This window comes from Plasmodium yoelii (genome assembly GCF_900002385.2).
Source record: "Plasmodium yoelii strain 17X genome assembly, chromosome: 11".
Classification (NCBI taxonomy): Eukaryota; Apicomplexa; class Aconoidasida; order Haemosporida; family Plasmodiidae; genus Plasmodium; species Plasmodium yoelii.
The window spans coordinates 1,287,752-1,308,069 of NC_036183.2; the positions used below are offsets into that span (position 1 = coordinate 1,287,752).

At 20.4% G+C, this 20,318-nt stretch overlaps 6 protein-coding genes across 6 annotated transcripts; 4 read left to right on the forward strand and 2 right to left on the reverse strand.

Moving 5' to 3' along the window:
• Positions 1-835: 835 nt before the first annotated feature.
• Positions 836-2,020, reverse strand: PY17X_1130700 (conserved Plasmodium protein, unknown function; the record flags this gene model as incomplete). Its single annotated transcript, XM_022956551.1, has 1 exon — positions 836-2,020. The coding sequence occupies one exon, from the start codon at positions 2,018-2,020 to the stop codon at positions 836-838; it is 1,185 nt and encodes a 394-aa protein (XP_022812438.1).
• A 2,504-nt stretch (positions 2,021-4,524) lies between these two features.
• PY17X_0062300 (uncharacterized protein) lies at positions 4,525-6,039 on the forward strand (the record flags this gene model as incomplete). Its single annotated transcript, XM_718583.2, has 1 exon — positions 4,525-6,039. The coding sequence occupies one exon, from the start codon at positions 4,525-4,527 to the stop codon at positions 6,037-6,039; it is 1,515 nt and encodes a 504-aa protein (XP_723676.2).
• Positions 6,040-7,904: 1,865 nt separating this feature from the next.
• Positions 7,905-10,572, forward strand: PY17X_1130800 (uncharacterized protein; the record flags this gene model as incomplete). The annotated part of the gene is made up of 2 exons (XM_719735.1): positions 7,905-8,012; positions 8,257-10,572. 2 exons carry the CDS (start codon positions 7,905-7,907, stop codon positions 10,570-10,572), a joined length of 2,424 nt encoding a protein of 807 aa, XP_724828.1.
• Positions 10,573-11,876: 1,304 nt separating this feature from the next.
• Positions 11,877-13,871, forward strand: PY17X_1130900 (bifunctional methylenetetrahydrofolate dehydrogenase/cyclohydrolase, putative; the record flags this gene model as incomplete). The annotated part of the gene is made up of 1 exon (XM_719736.3): positions 11,877-13,871. One exon carries the CDS (start codon positions 11,877-11,879, stop codon positions 13,869-13,871), a length of 1,995 nt encoding a protein of 664 aa, XP_724829.3.
• A 1,196-nt stretch (positions 13,872-15,067) lies between these two features.
• PY17X_1131000 (TPH domain-containing protein, putative) lies at positions 15,068-17,514 on the forward strand (the record flags this gene model as incomplete). Its single annotated transcript, XM_022956552.1, has 11 exons — positions 15,068-15,160; positions 15,335-15,394; positions 15,523-15,594; positions 15,759-15,844; positions 15,991-16,153; positions 16,251-16,416; positions 16,538-16,580; positions 16,674-16,835; positions 16,979-17,084; positions 17,223-17,306; positions 17,404-17,514. The coding sequence occupies 11 exons, from the start codon at positions 15,068-15,070 to the stop codon at positions 17,512-17,514; spliced, it is 1,146 nt and encodes a 381-aa protein (XP_022812439.1).
• Positions 17,515-17,780: 266 nt separating this feature from the next.
• PY17X_1131100 (ATP-dependent RNA helicase HAS1, putative) lies at positions 17,781-20,122 on the reverse strand (the record flags this gene model as incomplete). Its single annotated transcript, XM_022956553.1, has 2 exons — positions 17,781-17,924; positions 18,224-20,122. The coding sequence occupies 2 exons, from the start codon at positions 20,120-20,122 to the stop codon at positions 17,781-17,783; spliced, it is 2,043 nt and encodes a 680-aa protein (XP_022812440.1).
• Between the last annotated feature and the right edge of the window lie 196 nt (positions 20,123-20,318).

Here is a 20,318-nt window from a genome sequence, read left to right on the forward strand (position 1 = left end):
CATATAATACTGTCATATAATACTATAATGTTTTATATGCAAGTTCAGCTCATCACATAATGGCTCTTAAATGTTTTGCTTTTTGAAATTATGCTAATATTATTTTTTTTAATTTTAATTATAGAAAAAAAAAAAAGTGTTATTAAAGCATGTCTATAAGTGCAAACTTCTAAAACGTTATTTATATAACAAGAAAACAAGTATATATATACTAACGAAATAAAAAATAAAAAATAAAAAATGAAAAATAAAAAATATTTGTACATTTCAGTTGAAAAAAAATTATTTTTTTACCATGCATAAAGTAAGGAAAATGTAACAAACATTTATCAAAATAACCAAAACGGATACGTATATATATATATATATATATATATATATATATATATAATATACATTTTTTTGAACAAATAAAACAAACAAATGGAAGCAAATAAAGTTTATAATAAAGTGTGTGCATATTATATGGTAACATTTTTTTCTTTTTCACACTTTTTATAAACATTATGAAAAAGAAAAAAGAAAATAACGGCAAACAAGTAAAATGAGTTCGGAAAAAATTAAATACAAACGAGTATGTATCCTGATTTAATTCTACAAACGATATCTGAAATTGAAATAGGCTAAAAAAATTTATTAAAAAAAAATGCATTTTTTCACCATTTCACTGTTCAATCATAGAATTATATATTTTGGGTAAATTATATATTTTGGGTAAATTATATATTTTGGGTAAATAATTAAAAAAGTGTCTATTATTTCTTTGCAATATTATTAAGTAGTTTCAACTTTTTGTATGTTAAAATTTATCAAATTTGTCTGAAACATTATTGGTCTATATTATCTTTGTATTATCATGCTTACCGAATATGTATTTTTTTTCAGTCATACAATATTTTTTTATGGATATGAATAATATATATAATAAGAATGAAAAAAATAACAACCCAATAAAATATAAAAAGTATTTAAATTGATAATTTGGGAAATTAAAATCTAATATGCTACTATAATTTATCGGCTGATGAATATAATATCCATATCTTTTTCTAAGCTTTTCAGCAAACCCTTCTACAGGCATATTTAAATTATGGTTAGGCATATTATATTGATTATTTTTATCATTATTATTGTTATGATTCAATTTTGTAGAAACGGAAGTTGAAGATAACATATTATTACTATGTGTTGTATTGTCTTTTCCTTTTGATTTTTCTAAAATAAAATGGTTTTGATTATTATAGGGCTTGTTTTTTATTTTATGCAATTTTTGCATTATGCTTTCATAATAACTTAATAAATTTATGCAATTATTATTTAAATGGTTATAATTTTGTTTTAAACATTTATGAACTATAGAAAATTTGGAAAAATCTTCACAATATTTATTAATAACATCAGAGCATGAATATAATAAAGAATTATTTAAAGACCTTTTACATCTTTCTGATAAATTATCTTTTTTTAAAGTAATACATTTTAATACATTATCTTTATGACAATTATGATTTTTTATATCTTCTTCACATCCTTTTATTGGTTTTATTGCATTGAAATTTTTTGAAATAGCATTATTTATTTCTTTATCATATATATTTGCAAAATCATAAAAATTTAGAAAATGTACATAATCATTTGCTAATGTATTATTACTATCTTTTATAATTTTTATATTATCTTGATTTGTCATATTATCTTTATTTTTTTCTAATTCTTCATTTATATCTAAAGAATAAATTGCATAAGCAGTAGGTATAATTTCGGCTAGCATATTTGTTAATATAGTTATATCATCTTGAATTGGATTATTTTTTTTATTCCTTTTATTTAATTTATAATTATCGTTAATAGTTAAATGGTTTTCTATTCCGGTAAACATAGGTTGCATTATATCATTAAAAAAATCATCATTTAATATTTGTATGTCTAAATAAGAACTTTTTGTTAATTGTTGTTGTATTAATAATATAACCCATATAATGGGTGAGATAAATATTCTTAAATTTTTTCTCATTCTCATATTATATGAATGTTATTATTTTTTTTTTTATATTTTTGTGATTATATATCTCTATTTTAAGGTGCCTATATGATCATGCATTTATATTTTAAAAATAAAAAAATACTATTCATTTGGTAATACACACACATATACAAATAAAGGAAAAAAAAAGTTATTCATATTACTTTCTAATTAAATAATTTTTCGCAAAAATAAAAAAAAATAATAATATTTATTTCTTTAGTAGCATTATACACCTATATTTCAAAAAGACTCAAACCAATATTGCAATAAAAATATGTATAATGCATAAATAATGTCTAATATTAAAAACATTTAACAATCCCAAAATAATAATTTGTTCTATTATTTTATATATGAAATAAAAAAAAAAAATCGATAATAACGTGTGCTATATATTATTGGGATATTCAGCTAATTTTATAATTAATTATATATGAAAACAAACAAGATCGTGAAAACATGTATATAGATATATGCATTTATTATAAAAAAAAAAAAAAAAAACAAACAAATAGAAAAAGTTTAAGTGTATCATAAAATATAAAGATAATTTACCCATTCAAAGATATAAATATGTATCAAAATAATAATTTAAAACTATACAATATTTTATTAAATATAACAAATAAAAACAAATATATAATATATATGAATAAAAGGAAAAACGCATACGCACATAATAATAAATGTTAATATTTCCTCTTTATGGATATTACATCCAAATTTTTTAATATATTTTTTTTTTTTTTTCCGTTTTTCTTTTGTAATGTTTATTATTTTTTGTATATAACTTTTACAAAATACACATTTATGTATTTGTTTGAATTATTTTATTTTTTTTAAATTACCAAGAAATAATTGCATATTTTTATTTATGCTTGAAAGTACAAAAAAAAAAAAATATTTTGAATATGTCTAACACTGCACCATATAAATTAAATGCATGTACAATATTAAAACATCAAAACAAAAAGTCATATTATATAAATAAATTAGTTTATGATATATGTTTATATATTTTTTATTTGTATTTTTTAATTTTTTCACGTTAAAAATATAAATGATATATTTTAAAATAATATAATATTGCAACCTTATAACAGCTAGACAAATGGTGTTTAATGCATATCTCCAATTCTTTAGTACATCCATAAATATTGTGTGCTCAAATAAAAGCAAAAAATAAAAAGAAAAAAAGTAAAAAATTACCAAATTAACAAATTAAGAAACATATGGAAATTGTTACAATTTATATATACAAGCGAAAATGTATATACCCAACTGTTAACCTTAACTTGGAATTTTTAAGACTATAAAAAGTTCATCACATATATATGTGTATAAATATATGTGTATAAATATATTATGCGTATACTACGATATTTATAATGTTGTATTGTTTGTCTATAAATAAATATAAATACATGAATATAATATAAATAAATATAATATAAATAAATATAATATAAATAAATATATATGTAAAATGCGTTATTTATATTAAAATTATGTAAACAGTTGTAAGATTTAATTTTTAGAAAATAATAATCCGTTGTATTACAATATGCCGTTATTTTATCTTATATTTTATCGTTTATTTATCGTTTATTTATCGTTTATTTATCGTTTATTTATCGTTTATTTTCTTTTATTTTTTTGGGGTTAGTGAAAAGAAAAGCCATGTGTGCTTAGGTATATAAACTTGTTATAGCAAATAAATTAAGGTTAATATATTTATTTAGTACATTTTCTTTCACATTATTGTACCTTAAAAAATAAACTAAATAAAACTATATAATTATATAGCATATTTAAAAAGTCTTTTATGTTTAAAACTTCAAAAGTGAACAAACATATTTAGGAAATTTATTTATAGCCAAAATATTTAGGTAAATTTTTTTTTTTTATTCATTCTGTTGATACAAGTTAAATATTTTTTTTTATGTTGTTTCTCTTTCTTTATATGGATGTTGATGAATTTAGATATTTAAAAATGTAATTTAATTAAGTTGTATTGATTTACATTAATTTTACAAATTAAAAAAAATAACAAAAAAAGGCGAAAATAAATGATATATAAAAATTTAAGAATAATATGTATAACTGTTTTTTTTTTTTTTTTTTTTTTATCGCCTCTTTAGTATGCATATATTAAATTTTTTTAAAAATAATATATATTTATTTAAAAAAAAAAATTGAAAACAATTAGGTTGTATTTATATCACATTTTATCTTGATAAGTTATAAAAAAAAATTAATATAGCATAATATAATTTTTATAAAAAATAACATTATTTTATTAAAAAAATATACATATGGATTTCTTAAAAACAGTATAACATCATTAAATATATCTATATGAAAAGATAAGTTGGGGTTTATAAAAAAAAAAAAAAAAAAAAGAGAATAATCCCCGGTTCTCCATTTTTTTTTTTACAACGATTATCTCAAAATTCTTTATTTTTTCTATATCTACACTATTATTTTGAGAATAAAAAATGGGAAAAGCTCAGGGAAATAAAAAAAATAACAAGTTAGATAAAATAACGAGTGATGACATGTCAGAAAATGACGAAATTGTAAGTGATGACATGTCAAAAGATGACGAAATTGTAAGTGAGGAAATAATTTCTTCAGAAACAGAAAGTAGTAGCAGTAGCAGCAATGAAGACCTTTCCGAAGATGAAGAAAATGAAACTCGAATCGATAAAGAAATACAAATATATTTTACTTCAAATATAACAGATGAGAAATATAAAATACAAGAGAATACAACTTATACAATACCAATATATTTTAAAAGAATTGATTTATCAAAAATGGTAAAAAAGTTACTAAACATAAATGATGATGATGATGATGGTAATATATCATTTGACTTTTTAATAAATAAAAAAATATTAAGATCTTCTATATCTGAATTTTTAGAAGAAAATAATATATTATCAGAATCAACTATTGAAATAGAATATATTTTATGTTTAAAAAAAAAAACAAGCAAACATATTGATAATATATCTGAATGGATATCAAAAATGGTTATTATTGAAGATAGATTATATTGTAGTACATTTGAAGGAAATATATTATATTATGATTTAAAAAAATTTAATAAAATAGATGAAAAAATGATATCAGATAGCCCAATATATTCATTTAATGTATGTAAATATATTCCAAAAAATAATAAAAATATTTGTGATAATAATTTTCAAAATATGCATCAATCTGTTATTGGCTTGTCTAATGGTACAATGAAAGTATGTTTAAATGAAGAAACTGATAAAGGAATATCTTTAAAAAGTGAAATATATTTAGGAAATAATGAGGATATGATAAAATGTATCGAATTTAATAAATCTAATTCTTTGCTTTTATCTGGAGGAACTGATAATAAAATAAATATATATGACAATAATAATATTTTAGAAGAGTTAAATAATAATAATAATACAAATAGTAATAATAAGAGAAAAATTAAAAATATAATAACACCCAAAAAATGTATATATAAAGAAGAGGGTATTATAACATCACTATCATTTTTAAATGATAATAAATTTTTATGTACATCATTAAATAGTAATATAAATATATATGATACAACACATATAGATATAGTTACTTCATATTCATATAATAAATCTATATTATTAAGTGACATTATTAATGATAATTTATTTGTAATATCTGATGACCAATCTATAATTAAATTATTTGATATACGCTGTTTAAATCAGACAAATACCATAACACTAAATGGAAATAAATATTATTTTCATGATAAAATTATAACTTCTTTAGAAGCAAATAAAAACGAATTATATATTTTATCATCTTCTCATGATGGTTTTATTAATATATATGATATTAGATTAAATAAGTCACCCATATATACTATCAAAAATGAAAAACAATTAAAATATTTATCTTCTACCTGGTTTTATAATAATGATCAAAATAACTCGATTGTAAGTGCTGATGAGCAGAATCTGGTTATTCATCAGTTTTAGTTCAGTTGGAAATGTAAAAGTGAATGCTGGCCTCATACATAGCACCAATTTGTCAACCCATTTGCCAACCAATTTGTCAACCTATTTTCCAACCAATTTTCCAACCAATTTTCCAACCTATTTGCCAACCTATTTTCCAACCTATTTGTTTATTTTTTTTCATTAACCTATGGAAGGATGCTCACTTTCCATATAAAAATATATGCAAGAGAAACCTTCCTATATGTTGTATATGCCAACATTTTATTTGTACAATTTTATGTTTTTTTTTTTTTTTTATTTATATTTTATTAATTTTTTTGCGTTGATCAATTTTATGTTTTTATTTAACTTCTTTGCATAATTTACACATGTGTAATGTTTTATTCGCTTTAAAATATTAATTAAATAAAAAAAAAAAAAAAAAAAAAAAAAAAAAAGTTGTTTTTTAATTTATTATTAAATTTGACAGAATTTATAAATATTATGAAAGTCTTTTTTTAAATAGACCATAACATAGTTACATTAGGATTTAATAAAATAGTGGAAAATATTTTATTCAAAAAAAAAAAATACTTTTGTAATTTATTTCATTTGACTAGTACAAAAAAAAATAATAATATAATATTTAAAAATGTATAACTTGATAAAAAGGATATAATTATACATTTGTAGAATTATAAAAAAAAGTGAATAAATAAGATATAAATTTGTTTTTATGTTTTTTAGGAGGTTAATATATATATACAACTTTTTGTCTTTTAGTAAATTTATTAAAAAATATGTACACATAATTATATCCACTAAATATATATCGTAATGGGCATAACCCCAATATATAATTGGTTTTTCATTTTTTTTTTGTTTCCTTTTTTTCTTCTCTTCCGTTATTTTATGAATTTTTTTTTATAAATTATTGGAAGACGAAAAATAAAAAAACTTAAGTTTTATTATTTATATAAATGTGATTGTTTTTTTTTTTTTTTGTGGGAAAATACTACATTGACACTGTAACAAAATATAAATAATTGTTTCCTACATATTTACAAATAAACTAAATATGATTATATTATAAAATATGTTTTATTAATTTATGTGTATATTTATGCATGCACATATTCATGAAAATGTGTTTTATATATTTCTCCCCCTCTTTAAAATGGTAAAAAATATGCATAAACTGTATAATATTATGTATGTAAATTATGTATGTAAATTATGTATGTAAATATTATGTAAATATTATATACGTATGTATGCATATGTAGTATATTAATCGGTAGTTATGCTTATTTATACGTACATATAGATATATGCATATGTGTATTCGTCCCTTAAGATTTTCAATCAATTAATTCACTAAATATATTTTACTTTTTTCCATATTATTAAATCTGTCAAAAGCTGCAATTATTTAAAATTGTAGATTATATGAAAGCCTTGTTTTTTCATGCACACGTATGTATCAGTCCATACTTATCATAATTTGCATATTAATGGTAACAAAAGGCCCAATAAAAAATATAAATATATATATAAATAAAATAAGCATATATATATGATACTCTGTGCGATGTTTTAAACCTTCCTAGAATAAAAAAGGAAAAAAAAAAAAAAAAAAAAAAAAAAAAAAAAAAAAAAAAAAACATAAAAAAAGAAAAAAAAGAAAGAAAAAAAAAACGGTATAAAAAAAGTATAAAATAAGAAAACTAGTTACCGCAGCAATATTGATAATTAGAATGAATAAAAAAAAAAAAGCATTCGAAATAGTGCAATGGTAAATAACTTAAAAAATGTGCTTATCAATACCCACAATATATAGATAATTAAAATTTTAGTAAATAATAATTTTTTATATAAGCCCTCATTTAAAGAACCTTTACAAAATGCAAACAAATGAAGAACTATTAAGAAAAGAAGAAGAGGAAATTTCCAAAACCATAGCCTTGTCCCTCGAGGAGTATCATGCTTCTCAGCAAAGAAATAAGCAATCTGTAATATTAAAATAAAATAATAAAAAACATAGAAAATGAGTCAGTGTCAAAATACACACATTTATATATACATCCTTATGTTTACATTTCCATGTATATATGTGCCTGTTCGATAAATGATATTTATGCAAGTCGTAAAAAATATATATGTTTTTTTCAGTTATTTTTTTCTATATTCTCAAAAAAAAAAAAAAAATTTATTTCATTTTTTAATTTTTTTTTCAACATTTTCTCCACTTCACAGAACTTAGATATAGATGATGAAAATGACGAATTGTTACAAGAAGCAATAAGATTGTCCATTTTAAAATGTGATACAAAAAATACAGAGAAAGAAAAGTCCGATTTAAATGATAGTTATTATGATATTGCAAAAAAAAATTTTGATAAGATTACATATTATTTATGTAATAATTATGAAACAACAAAAAATAAAACGGATATAATTGATAATAAACTATTTTGGAAAGAAATATATAAAGATTATAAGAATATATATATAATAATAAAAGATTATATAAATAATTTACATAAAAGAAATGAAAAATTAAATGAAGGAAAAAAAAATTCAAATTATTCAAGTAATGATGAATATGATAGTGATGAAAATTCAAGCGATTGTAGTAGTTCCTCTTCTTTATCTTGCCAATCGTTAGAACAAATAAAAAAAACATATAAAAATATAAATTATACAACACAAGATTATTGTAAATGGTTAAAAAAAGGTAATAGAAGTAAAAGTTTAAATGATCATGTATATGTAAATTATTTATTAACTGAAATGAAAATATTTGAAGATTCAAATAATTTACATGATTTAGTTTTTGGTATTAATAATTATAAATATTCAAATAAAATGGATATACAAAAATGGTGCAATCATAATATATCATTTTATGATGATAAAAATATAAATTTTGGTCTTCGCCAATTTTTAAGTGGGCCTTGTGGTCTTATTTCAAGCATTCAAGCATATATCATAATAATTTTGCTTTTTAATTATAAATATAATTTTTTATGGGAAAATGATTATTTTAATATTCTCAAAACTAACAACGATTTTATGAACATGTCATTTAATAATACCGATAAAAATAAATTAATCGAACAAAACAAAATGAACACAACTAATTTTTATAAAGAAGACACATCTAAGGATTCAAATAATGAGAAACAAAATGAAGATATACAATATGATAATACAAATGATGTACATAAAAATTTGGATACAAAACAAGTTACCCAATTTAAAAATATAGAATCATCACATAATAAGGAAAGGTGTTGTGAAAAAAATGATGAAGAAATGAATAAAAAGGATAATGAAATTTTATATCTAGTTAGAGAACATATTCGTGATTTAAAATATTATTCTTTAGTAGAATCATTAGCATATATATTATATCAATGTACTGATAAGTCATATTATATTGTTGCTTTTTTGTTACCAGAATGTTATGACTTGACATATAATTTAAGCAAACAAAATAGTAATGAATCTATTGTAAGAGATATAAAAAAAATAAATATGTATTATAAAGAGTTTAATAATATAAAAGATGTTATTCGTTTTTATTTAGAACATTTTATAATATTTTCAAGTTCAACTGGTGTAATATCTTTTCTTTATTCAGTTATATTAACTAGAGGGATAGATAATATAAAAGATGATATGGATGATATAAACCACCCATTAATAGGTATATATGGGCATTGTTCCCAAGAATTAGTAAATCTTTTATTAACAGGCCGAGCTTGTTCAAATGTATTTGATAATACTAGTATCATAAATACATTCTTAAATAATGATGTAGATATTGTAAGTACATATGAAAATGGAGGAAATAATAATTATAGTAATCCATATTTTGTTGGAATAAATAATGGAAATGATTCAAAAAATTCTCAAAATATTATGGATATACAAAATTCTACATCATTTAATAAAAATAATATAATACTTAAAGGTATAAATAAAAGACCATTAATAGGATTGTTAACAGATTTTGAAGCTTTTAAATATTGTGAAGTTGGTAATTTTTATAAATATCCGATATATCCAATTTGGGTTATTAGTAGTTCTAATCATTATACTGTTTTATTTTCCTTAAATATAAAAAATTCAAGATGCACAAGTGAAGAATTGTATTTAGAAAAACTTAATAAAGTGTGGAAAAAATATGATAAAGAAGATAATAAATATATATTATCACATTTTATATCAAGATTTATTGATGATTTAAATATAAAAGATGAATATAGAAATATGTTTCAAGGTTTTGTAAATGATCTAGATATATTATTATATTCAGAATTTAAATCATTTTATTTGCAAGTCAAGCAAAAAGATATTGATGAGCGAAAATTTGCTGATCCACCAAAAGACAAATATTTTTATTTATATGATGCCCAAGAAATACCAGAAAAAGCTATTACTTATTTTTTTTTAAAGGGAGTTGATTATGATGTTTCTCATGATAACAATTTAAAATTCTTTAATACAAGATGGCCAAACAACTCAGTGGAGGTTTTAAATAAGACCAAGAAAATGAGCAGATAGCTTCTCATTTGTTAATCGAGAACCTGTACATGTACTATACATATATATATTATTGTTTATAAAGCGGTATTGACATTAATTACATAAGAAAAAAAATTACATGGATCAAAGAATTTTACCGAATTAAATTATTTTATGGCCGTTTTATATATTACTATTTTTTTTTTTTTTTTTTTTTTAATAATTCAATTGTGTAATGCGAAAAGATTGACACTCCGCGATTTAGTCATTTCACAAAATAAAATATGTGCATGATATGTATGTGCACACTTTTTCATACTTGCATTTATGAAATTAATATTTTTGCATAGCATTCGTAGGGATATAAATGTGTACCCTTTTGTTTTATAAAAATGTATATATTTTATTACTAGCCATTCACCTTTGCTTATTTATTTTATTAAGTTAAATGAGCTAGCTGAAGTTTCAATTTTACATTATCCTTCATATAATTATCAATTTTATTTTAAATAAATGATGCAAACATTGTGTATGTTTTATTCTACATAAAACTAATAAATTATATTGAATAACTTTAAAACTATAACAACAGTTTTATGTTTTTAGAACTATATGAGAACACGCACACACAACTATACTGTGTGTTTGAAGTAACATTTAATATTAGCATTTGCGTAAATATATTCTGAACAATGCATAAAAAAAAAATTATTTTTTTTTTTTTTATCAAATATGGATATTACGTTTTAAAATATGTTAAATAGTTCTTATTTGATTTTATATAAAAAAAGTGTATTCACGCTAAATCAAATTTAAGGAGATAATAAAATATGGGCACTAGGGTTTTATATGTACATACATAAAATAGGTTCCTCAAAAGTTAAAAAAAAACAAAAATGTTTAGAATAAAATTATACCGCGATTTACATTGACAAATATATATATAATATTGCACTTGATTGTTTCATAATTTTTTCTCTATATTTTTTTAAATAATAAAATGAAATAAATCAAACATTTAATCGGGTGCTAATTATTTTTATATCATGTATTATTAAGTAAACGAATATAACAAACAGGTAGCTATGAATAAATATTTCCCAATTTAATTGGAAAAAAAATATATTTTTCAAGTAGAATAAAGTTGCTGTTTCGTTTATTAATTTATTATTTTATTTATTTTTATACAATATTTATGTTGTTTTTTGGTAGACTATATATCCTTAGCAAGGATGTATAAATATGATAATATAGCAACTATCTTAAAAAAATATATTTAAATTTTTTAATTAAAAATATGAATTTTGATTTTTGTAATTTTTACTATTTAAAACAATTTAACAATGAAGCCTGAGTTGCTTATTGGGCTTCCAGTGTCAGAACAAATTGATCAACTTATTTTAAAAAAAATAGAAAATTATAAAAAGGAAAATTTAGAAAATGGTATAAAGTTTGAGGTAAAGAAAAAATTGTATGTTATATATTCAAAAAATGTGGTAGCATATTCTTATTTATATATATTATTAAAAAAAAGTATATACTTAAAATTGGATATAAATTTTATACTAATAAAAGTCGATAAAAAATATTCTCAAGAAAAATTAATTAATTTAATAAAAAAAATTAATAAAAAAAAAGGAGACAATATATCAATTCTAATTTTATCACCCTTAAGTTTTCATATAAACAAATTTTATGTGTCAAAATTTATTAGCGAAAAAAAAGATATTGATGCTTCAAATAATAATGCAATATTTAAAGTATTAAACATTAAAAAATCGTTATTACAATTTTTTGAATTAAACACAAATTTTATAAATAATGATAAAAAAAATATAAATTTTGTTAATATATATAATTATATTTCTAATTGTAAAAAGAGAGACAACACTTATGATACATATATAAATAAAGACAAAATATTTGATGTTAGAAGTTTCAACAATGAATGTGTATATCCAAAACGTTTTATATCAATAAGACATATTCCGAATTTTATATATTTGGTACAATTATTTTTTCCAATTTTTCAATCACTATTATTTAGTTATTACAAATTTATTATAATAAATATAAAATATATTTTGATATATTATATACAAAATATACTGAAAAATAATTGTGAAAAAATATATAAAAAAGATAAAGTAGAAGAATATAATACAAATATTAAAAAGACAATAATTAAATCTAAAAATGAATATAGAGATAATTTGAATAATTGTGATATTAACAAATCTTTGGAAAATATATCCATAAATATGAATACAGAAATTTATAACTATTTAAATGAATTTACTAAATTTAATATACCTTGTTGTGTTCATTCCATTATTTTATTTATTAAATATTACAACATTAAGATAGAAAATAAAAAAATATTAATTCTTAATAATAATATAAATATATTTTTAACATTATTTTATTTTTTTTATAAAATTGGGATTTCTACAACAGTTTATGACGCAGTCAATGGATATACTATTTGTAGATATAACAAAGATGCAAAAAAAAAAAAAAAACAAATTTATTTTTTTATAAAAATAGACAAAAAAAAAAAAAAAAAAAAACTATATGTCCATGATGATTACGATTTTAAAAATAAAATTCGGAAATTTATAAATAATTATATATATAATATAAATAAACATATACAGAGTAACAAAAAATATGTTATCATTAAAAATAATCTGAAAAAAAATATTATCAAAAATTCCGATATTATAATAATTGGTATTGGATATTTTAATATTTTAAAGAAAACACATATTAAAAAAAATGCCATAATTTTAGATCTAGGCATCAATTTAATATCTACAAGTCATGTAAAAAAAAAAGAAAAAAAAAAAAAAAAAAAAAAATTATGTACTAGCCAAGTTCAAAATAAGATACAAGAAATAAACCAAAGTATAATTCCGATTAAGCCATCATCTTGTTTATCTGAACAAACATGTTTTAGTATCAAATATAGAAATAAAAGAATATACGAGCAAAGAAAAATTCAAAATAAAAGAAAATGTGGAAATATAAATAGAATGTCTTTTCAAAATAGTGATAAAAATGAGTATAGAAAGAAAAAATTAAAAAATAAATATAATCAAATATTATTAAAAAATGATAAGTTAAAGCTTGAATTTGCTAATAAATTATCGAAATTTTTTAAAAATTATGAAATATTTGGAGATGTAGATTTAAATTGTAGAAAAAAAACTGCATATATTTCTTCTGTTCCTGGTGGAATTGGTCCCATTACAACATCTATGTTATTTTATAATTTATATTTAAAAAAAAATCCTACAAATTTAATAAAATATAGTGTAAAAGAAAATAACATTTAATTTTTTTCCGTTAATGTCTACAACTATTTTTATTTTTGCAAGATATTTCCTATTTGTTTATTATTTATATAGCATTACCTTTTTTTTAAGGCTTGCTATTTTTTTTTGTTTTAATAAAATAATTAAAAGAAATAGTTTATATATATGATTTGCATATATACGTATGGTGTTTCAATTTTTTAATGTTACATATACATAAATATACTCTATTTTGGTAATAGTAAACATTTTCAAAACTGAATTTGTGAATTATTTTTTTTAAATATAATTTATTTCCCTATTTTATATCACTATAAAAATAAACATAAAGCATAAAATATGTATATCTGTATGTGTGTACCTTTTTAAATCGACATTTAACCGATTCTAAATATTTTTTAAAAATTTAAGATTGGAGAGTTTAATATGGCGAAAAATGGCAAAATGACAAAATAGCAAAATAGCAAAATGGCAAAATAGAGAAATGGCAAGCATAACTTAAACTGTTTCATGCATAAGTTGAAAATAAAAGAAAAATTTTAGTAAGACATAAATAATAATATTTTTTTATATTTCTTTTTTCTATATTTATAAAAATAGCTATTGCCGTGTTAATAAGTGTATTGCACATGTAATGCACAAATTCCAAGGATTAAGAATTATCATTTTTTTTTCACTAAATATATTTTTTTTTTTTTTTCACTAAATATTTTTTTTTTTTTTTTTCTCCATTTTTTAGTAACAGTATCTATACCTCAAAATGAAAGTTAGATATATATAAGACATTATATTTTTAAATAGGGGAAAATAAATTAATTTCATTTTTTATGTAATTTTGTACTCTCCTTTAAGAGTTTATATTTTTTTGAATTATTTTTACCTGTCTTACGCGTTATTATATATATATAATAATATATATAATAATAATATGTATAATAATAATATGTATAATAATATATTTATGGATGTCGGTATAGTGTAGAAAGGTTGCTTATTTTTTTTTTAAATTTTATTTATAATTCATGTTATTGATGCTAAACATGTTTTAAATATGCTATAAGAATAAAATTAATTTTTCATTTGACTATGTGTGTATTTTTATTTTAGAATGTACATAATTTTGGAACTTTAGCTGTTTTTAATATATTTGCATATTTTTTCATAGCCAATATATAAAGGCTTATTAAAAATAAAAAAAAATAAAAAAGGGAAAGGAAATGGTTTTAAGTAATAATAGTTTGTCAAAGTTAAAAAAAAAAAAAAAAAAGGAAAATGAATTAATAAGTAATGATTTGGAGAAAATTGAGCAAGTATAGACTTATAAAAACAATTTATTTTCACATATATACAACAGTTTCTATATATTTTCAAAAATTATAATTCATATTTTTTCTTTTATTATTTTATTCACAAATTTAATTTGAACTTTTTTTTTTTATGCATTTCTGAATGTTTTATTGTTGTTTAACCTTTTGAATATATAGAAATGGATAACTAGCGAAGAAAATCAAAAAAAAAAAAATGACACATCATTGGAAAGAGAAGTATACATGCATATTACATCTATATAGATATCTATATTATTTTTAAATGGAAAATATGAAATTGTCAAAGTTATAATAAGGTTGCATCAAAATAATATTGTGGTATAATTATTTTCCTCTTTTTAAAGGAACTTTTAAAATTTATACAAAATCAAGATGAATTTAAAAATATAAAAAAAGATTATCCTATAGAAACCAAAGTAAAAATAATTCGAAAAATTAACATAAAAATATATACCCATTTAAATAAAAAAAATAAAATAAATAATTGTTTCAAATATATAATGCATAGAAATGTGTTACTAAAATTTGAGAAAACTTGGGAACTTGTTTAATTTAGACATATTTTATATTTATATAATAGGAAATAGTAAAAAAAAAGAATCCACGATTTATAAAAAATGATAAAGATTTATTAAAAGAGCTGAAAAAACAAACAGAAGAGAAAAAGTTAAACACAAAAAAAAAAAAAAAAAAAAAAAAAAAAAAAAATTTCCCATTTTAGACAATAAACCATTTGTATAATTTTACTATTTATATAATATATTTTTTTCCATTTAAATATTTCAAAAAAAAATGTAATATATATTAATCAGGATACAACAAAGAAAAATTGATGAAGAAGCATCAAAAAGAGAAGAAATTGAAACAGCTTATTTGTCAGAAATCGAAAAAAAACAAAAAGAAGAAGAAAAGAAAAGTATTTTAAAAAATAAAGAAAGTGCCTTGATAATAAAAAATCAAATCCAGGAAAATTTTGTATAAAAAAATAGAAAAAAAAAAAATAATTTCAAAATTTTGTTTATATATAATATATATGTGTATCAAAAATAATTATTAATATTCGGATTAACAGATAAGAAGACAAGAAGAAGAGCAATTGAAAATTATCGAAGGAAAGCTAATGCAAAAACAGTTTGAAAAAAATAAAATGGATGATCTTGAAAAAAAAAAAGAAAAGCTAGAAAGCCAAAGGGTTATACAAAATTACATTTTAGAGAACAACAAAAAGAATATTGAACGTAAGCTCAAGCATGAATAAAGAAATAACCACACACATATATAATACATGTTTGTCTATATGTTTGTCTATGTGTTATCTATATATACTTGACGGTTATACCCCAATTTTACGTTTAACAGATGCAAAGGAACTAAAAAAAGAAGAAAAGAGAAAAGACGCCGAGTAAATAAATATAAAAAAGTTGTGCAAATAAAAAGGAAAAAATAATTCCATTATCCATTATTAAAATTTGTTAATTTTTATTTTTAAATCAAGGTATGTAAAATATTTGGAAGAAGTAGAAAATAGGAAAAAAGAATATGACGAACAATTGAAAAAAGAAAAAGAAGAAAGAGAAATGGGAATTCATGCAATTAGAATGAAACAAAAAAAAAATGTAGAATTACAAGCTCATTTTGATGAAATACAAGCAATCAAGTAAATAATATAATTCTTAAAAATAAAAAAAAAATGAGTAAAATATTATTATTACATAAATACATTTTTGTGAATATTTGTTTATTCTTATTTTTGAATAACATTCTGATATTGGATATGCAAATTCAATATGTGTTTTTAAGGTGGTTAAAAGAAACAAAAAAAAAAGAAGAGGAAAAAAGAATAATCGAAGAAGATGATAAAAAGAAAAAAATGAATGAATTAAAAGAAGCTAGACTTATTGCAATGGTTAATAAATTTTGTAGACATGAAAATTATTTATGATCATATCGTTATTTCTTTACATATTTATTTAGTTTTTTGTTTGCATATATTTACAGCTTTATATTTATTTTACTCATTTATGTGTTCCTTTTTTTTTTGAAGGATGAAAAAAAAAAGAAACAAATTGAACAAATAGAAATCGGAAAAAAGGAAGCAGAAAAATTAAAGGAACTCAGTGAAATCAATGTACTATACTATATATTTATGTGAAAAAAAAAAAAAAAAAAAATGGAAACAAACATAATAAATAAATTTCATATATTTCTTTTTTGTATTTTAATAGGAAAAGGAAAAAAAAGAGGAGGAAGAAAAAAACAAATTAAAAAAAAAAAGTTATTATGACAGTTTAACAAAATTAATTAATTTGAAGAATAAAAACAATAAAAAATTATAATAAGCAGTTTATATAAATTAAAAAAAATAAAAAGTATCATTTACTATTGATACCAAATAAATACAAAAACGATTTTGAATAATTGTTCTTAATAACATAATTTAAAAAAAATGTTAATTAAAAAATCAAAATATAGAAAATATAATATATTATTTCCTAATTGAGGATATTAAAATTTATTAGAAAATGTGCACAAGTTCAGTTTGTGGAAATTAAATTTCTATGGACAAAGTTGTCATACATACACACATTATATAGTATTTTTACTATTTAAACTTTTTTTTTTTGACATTAAATTTTAAATTTAAATCAACTTTTGGTGGGGTATCCAATCCAAAGTTTTTGGATGTTAGCATCAAATTCAGATTATTTATATCGAAGACATCTTTCAATGCGTAAGTCACATATCCCTAAAAAATTGTCCAAAAAAATTATAAATAGATTGTAAATAAAACATAATAAATAAAACATATTAATAAAAAACACATTAATAAATAAGGCCACGTTAGTAGGAGCATTATTGCATAATATGCATATACAACGAAAACAATATGAGACAATAAAAGTTCAACTCATTTTCTTTTATATAGTAAAAATATGAACAAATAGCGAAATAGCTAAAAATATGCATAAAAAAAAATGCATTTTGGCTATTTAGCTAGATTTTTTTTTTTTTTTTTTTTTTTTTTGGTGATAAATTTATTATTACATTTAAGTACGATTTAAAGGCCTCGCGTGCCATTTTATGAAGGTGGAAATTTTTTGTAACAATCGATTCCATTTGTGATTGTATATTTATGAGTTTTTTTTGATCATAGGAAAATTGATTGACTGGTATATTATAAAATTTTAAATAATTTAAAAATTTAAGCTCATGTTTCATTAAAAAAATAATAGCTGATCCAGCAGAATCATTTCCTCTGCATGTTCGTCCTACTCTATGTATATATTCTTTTGAATCATCAGGAGGGTCATATTGAATAATATAATTAACATTTGGTATATCTAATCCTCTTGCTGCAACATTTGTACATAATAAAATAGCATTTTTTGCAGCAGAGAATTCATTAAAGCTTTTTAATCGCTGATTTTGTTTTTTTTTTCCATGTATACAAAAAGTTGGTATATCAATATAATTTAATAAATCATTGTAAAATTGAACAGACATACAATTATTAAAAAAAACCATTATTTTTTTTGAAGTATTTCTTTTTAAAAAAGTAAATAATAAAAGGAATCTTTTATCTTCGTCTACTAATGCATAACCTTGTTGTAATCTTTCGACTGTTGCAATTTTTGTAGTAACTTCTATAAATATAGGTTTTTGCAAAGATAGTCTAATTAAGCTTTCTACTTTTGTTGTTTGTGTTGCTGAAAATAAAGCTGTTTGTCTTTTTTTTGGTAACCTTTTTACAATTAAATTAATTTCTTCTTCAAACCCTATTTGAAGCAATCTATCAGCTTCATCTATAATTAAGCATACTAAATTTTTGTAGTTAAACTCTTTAGTATTTTGCATATGATCTAATAATCGTCCTGGAGTTGCTATCAAAATATTTATCCCATGTATAAATTTTTTTTTTTCTTCATTTCTACTTACCCCCCCTATTATTATACCATTTGTTTGAGGTATATATTTACATAAATCTGTACACACTTGATATATTTGTAAGCATAATTCTCTTGTTGGGGATATTATTAATACACCTGTTCCATTTTTAGGTAAGAATTTTATATTATATAATATATGAATTGAAGGAACTAGAAATGCTAATGTTTTTCCGGATCCAGTTTTAGCTGCCCCTAATATATCTTTTCCATTTAAAAAATGTGGAATACATTTTGATTGTATTTCTGTTAATGTAATAAAATTTAATTCTTTTAGTCCTTTTTTTAAAGCATCACAAATATCTAAATCTTCAAATTTTTGTTCACTGTAAAAATTTTCTTTTTCACTTTTTTTATTAGATATGGCACAATTTTTATAATTGATACTTTTTTCGCCCTCTCCATTTTTATCATCCTCCCCTTTTGTTTGCATTTCATTTTGATCACCCTCCCCTTTTGTTTGCATTTCATTTTGATCATCCTCCCCTTTTGTTTGCATTTCATTTTGATCATCCTCCCCTTTTGTTTGTATTTCAGTTTGATCATCCTCCCCTTTTGTTTGCATTTCATTTTGATCAATAATATTAAGCTTATCACACTTTTCCTCCATACCGTTTTGGTTATCTTCTTCTGAAATATCTGTTTGTTTTATTTTTTTAGGGCCTAAATCATTTATGTCCTTATCATCATTTTGTCTCGACCTTTTCTTCGTTTCTTTACCATCTTCTGCATTTTCTGCATTATCTACATCAAGTTCGTTATTTTCATTTTCTGCATTTTCTGCATCAAGTTCGTTATTTTTATTTTTTTCATTTTCTGTATTATCTACATCATTTTCATTTTCTGCATTTTCTGCATCTTCTGCATTATCTACATCAAGTTCGTTATTTTTATTTTTTTCATTTTCTGCATTATCTACATCATTTTCATTCTCTGCATTATCAACGTTCGTGCTTGGTCCGTCCTCTTTATGACATATTTTTTCTTTTGAGGAATGCATTTCTTTCTAACAATTTAAGCAAAAGAGTTTAGTATAGCTTATATTTATTTTTGTATTTATTCTTTAATATTATTTTATTACTTTTTTTTTTTTTTCTAAATTTTACTATATAATTTTTTCAAACAACAAAAAAAAATAATCGCATGATTTCATCATATATATTATATGTATATATATACTAATGATATATATTTTT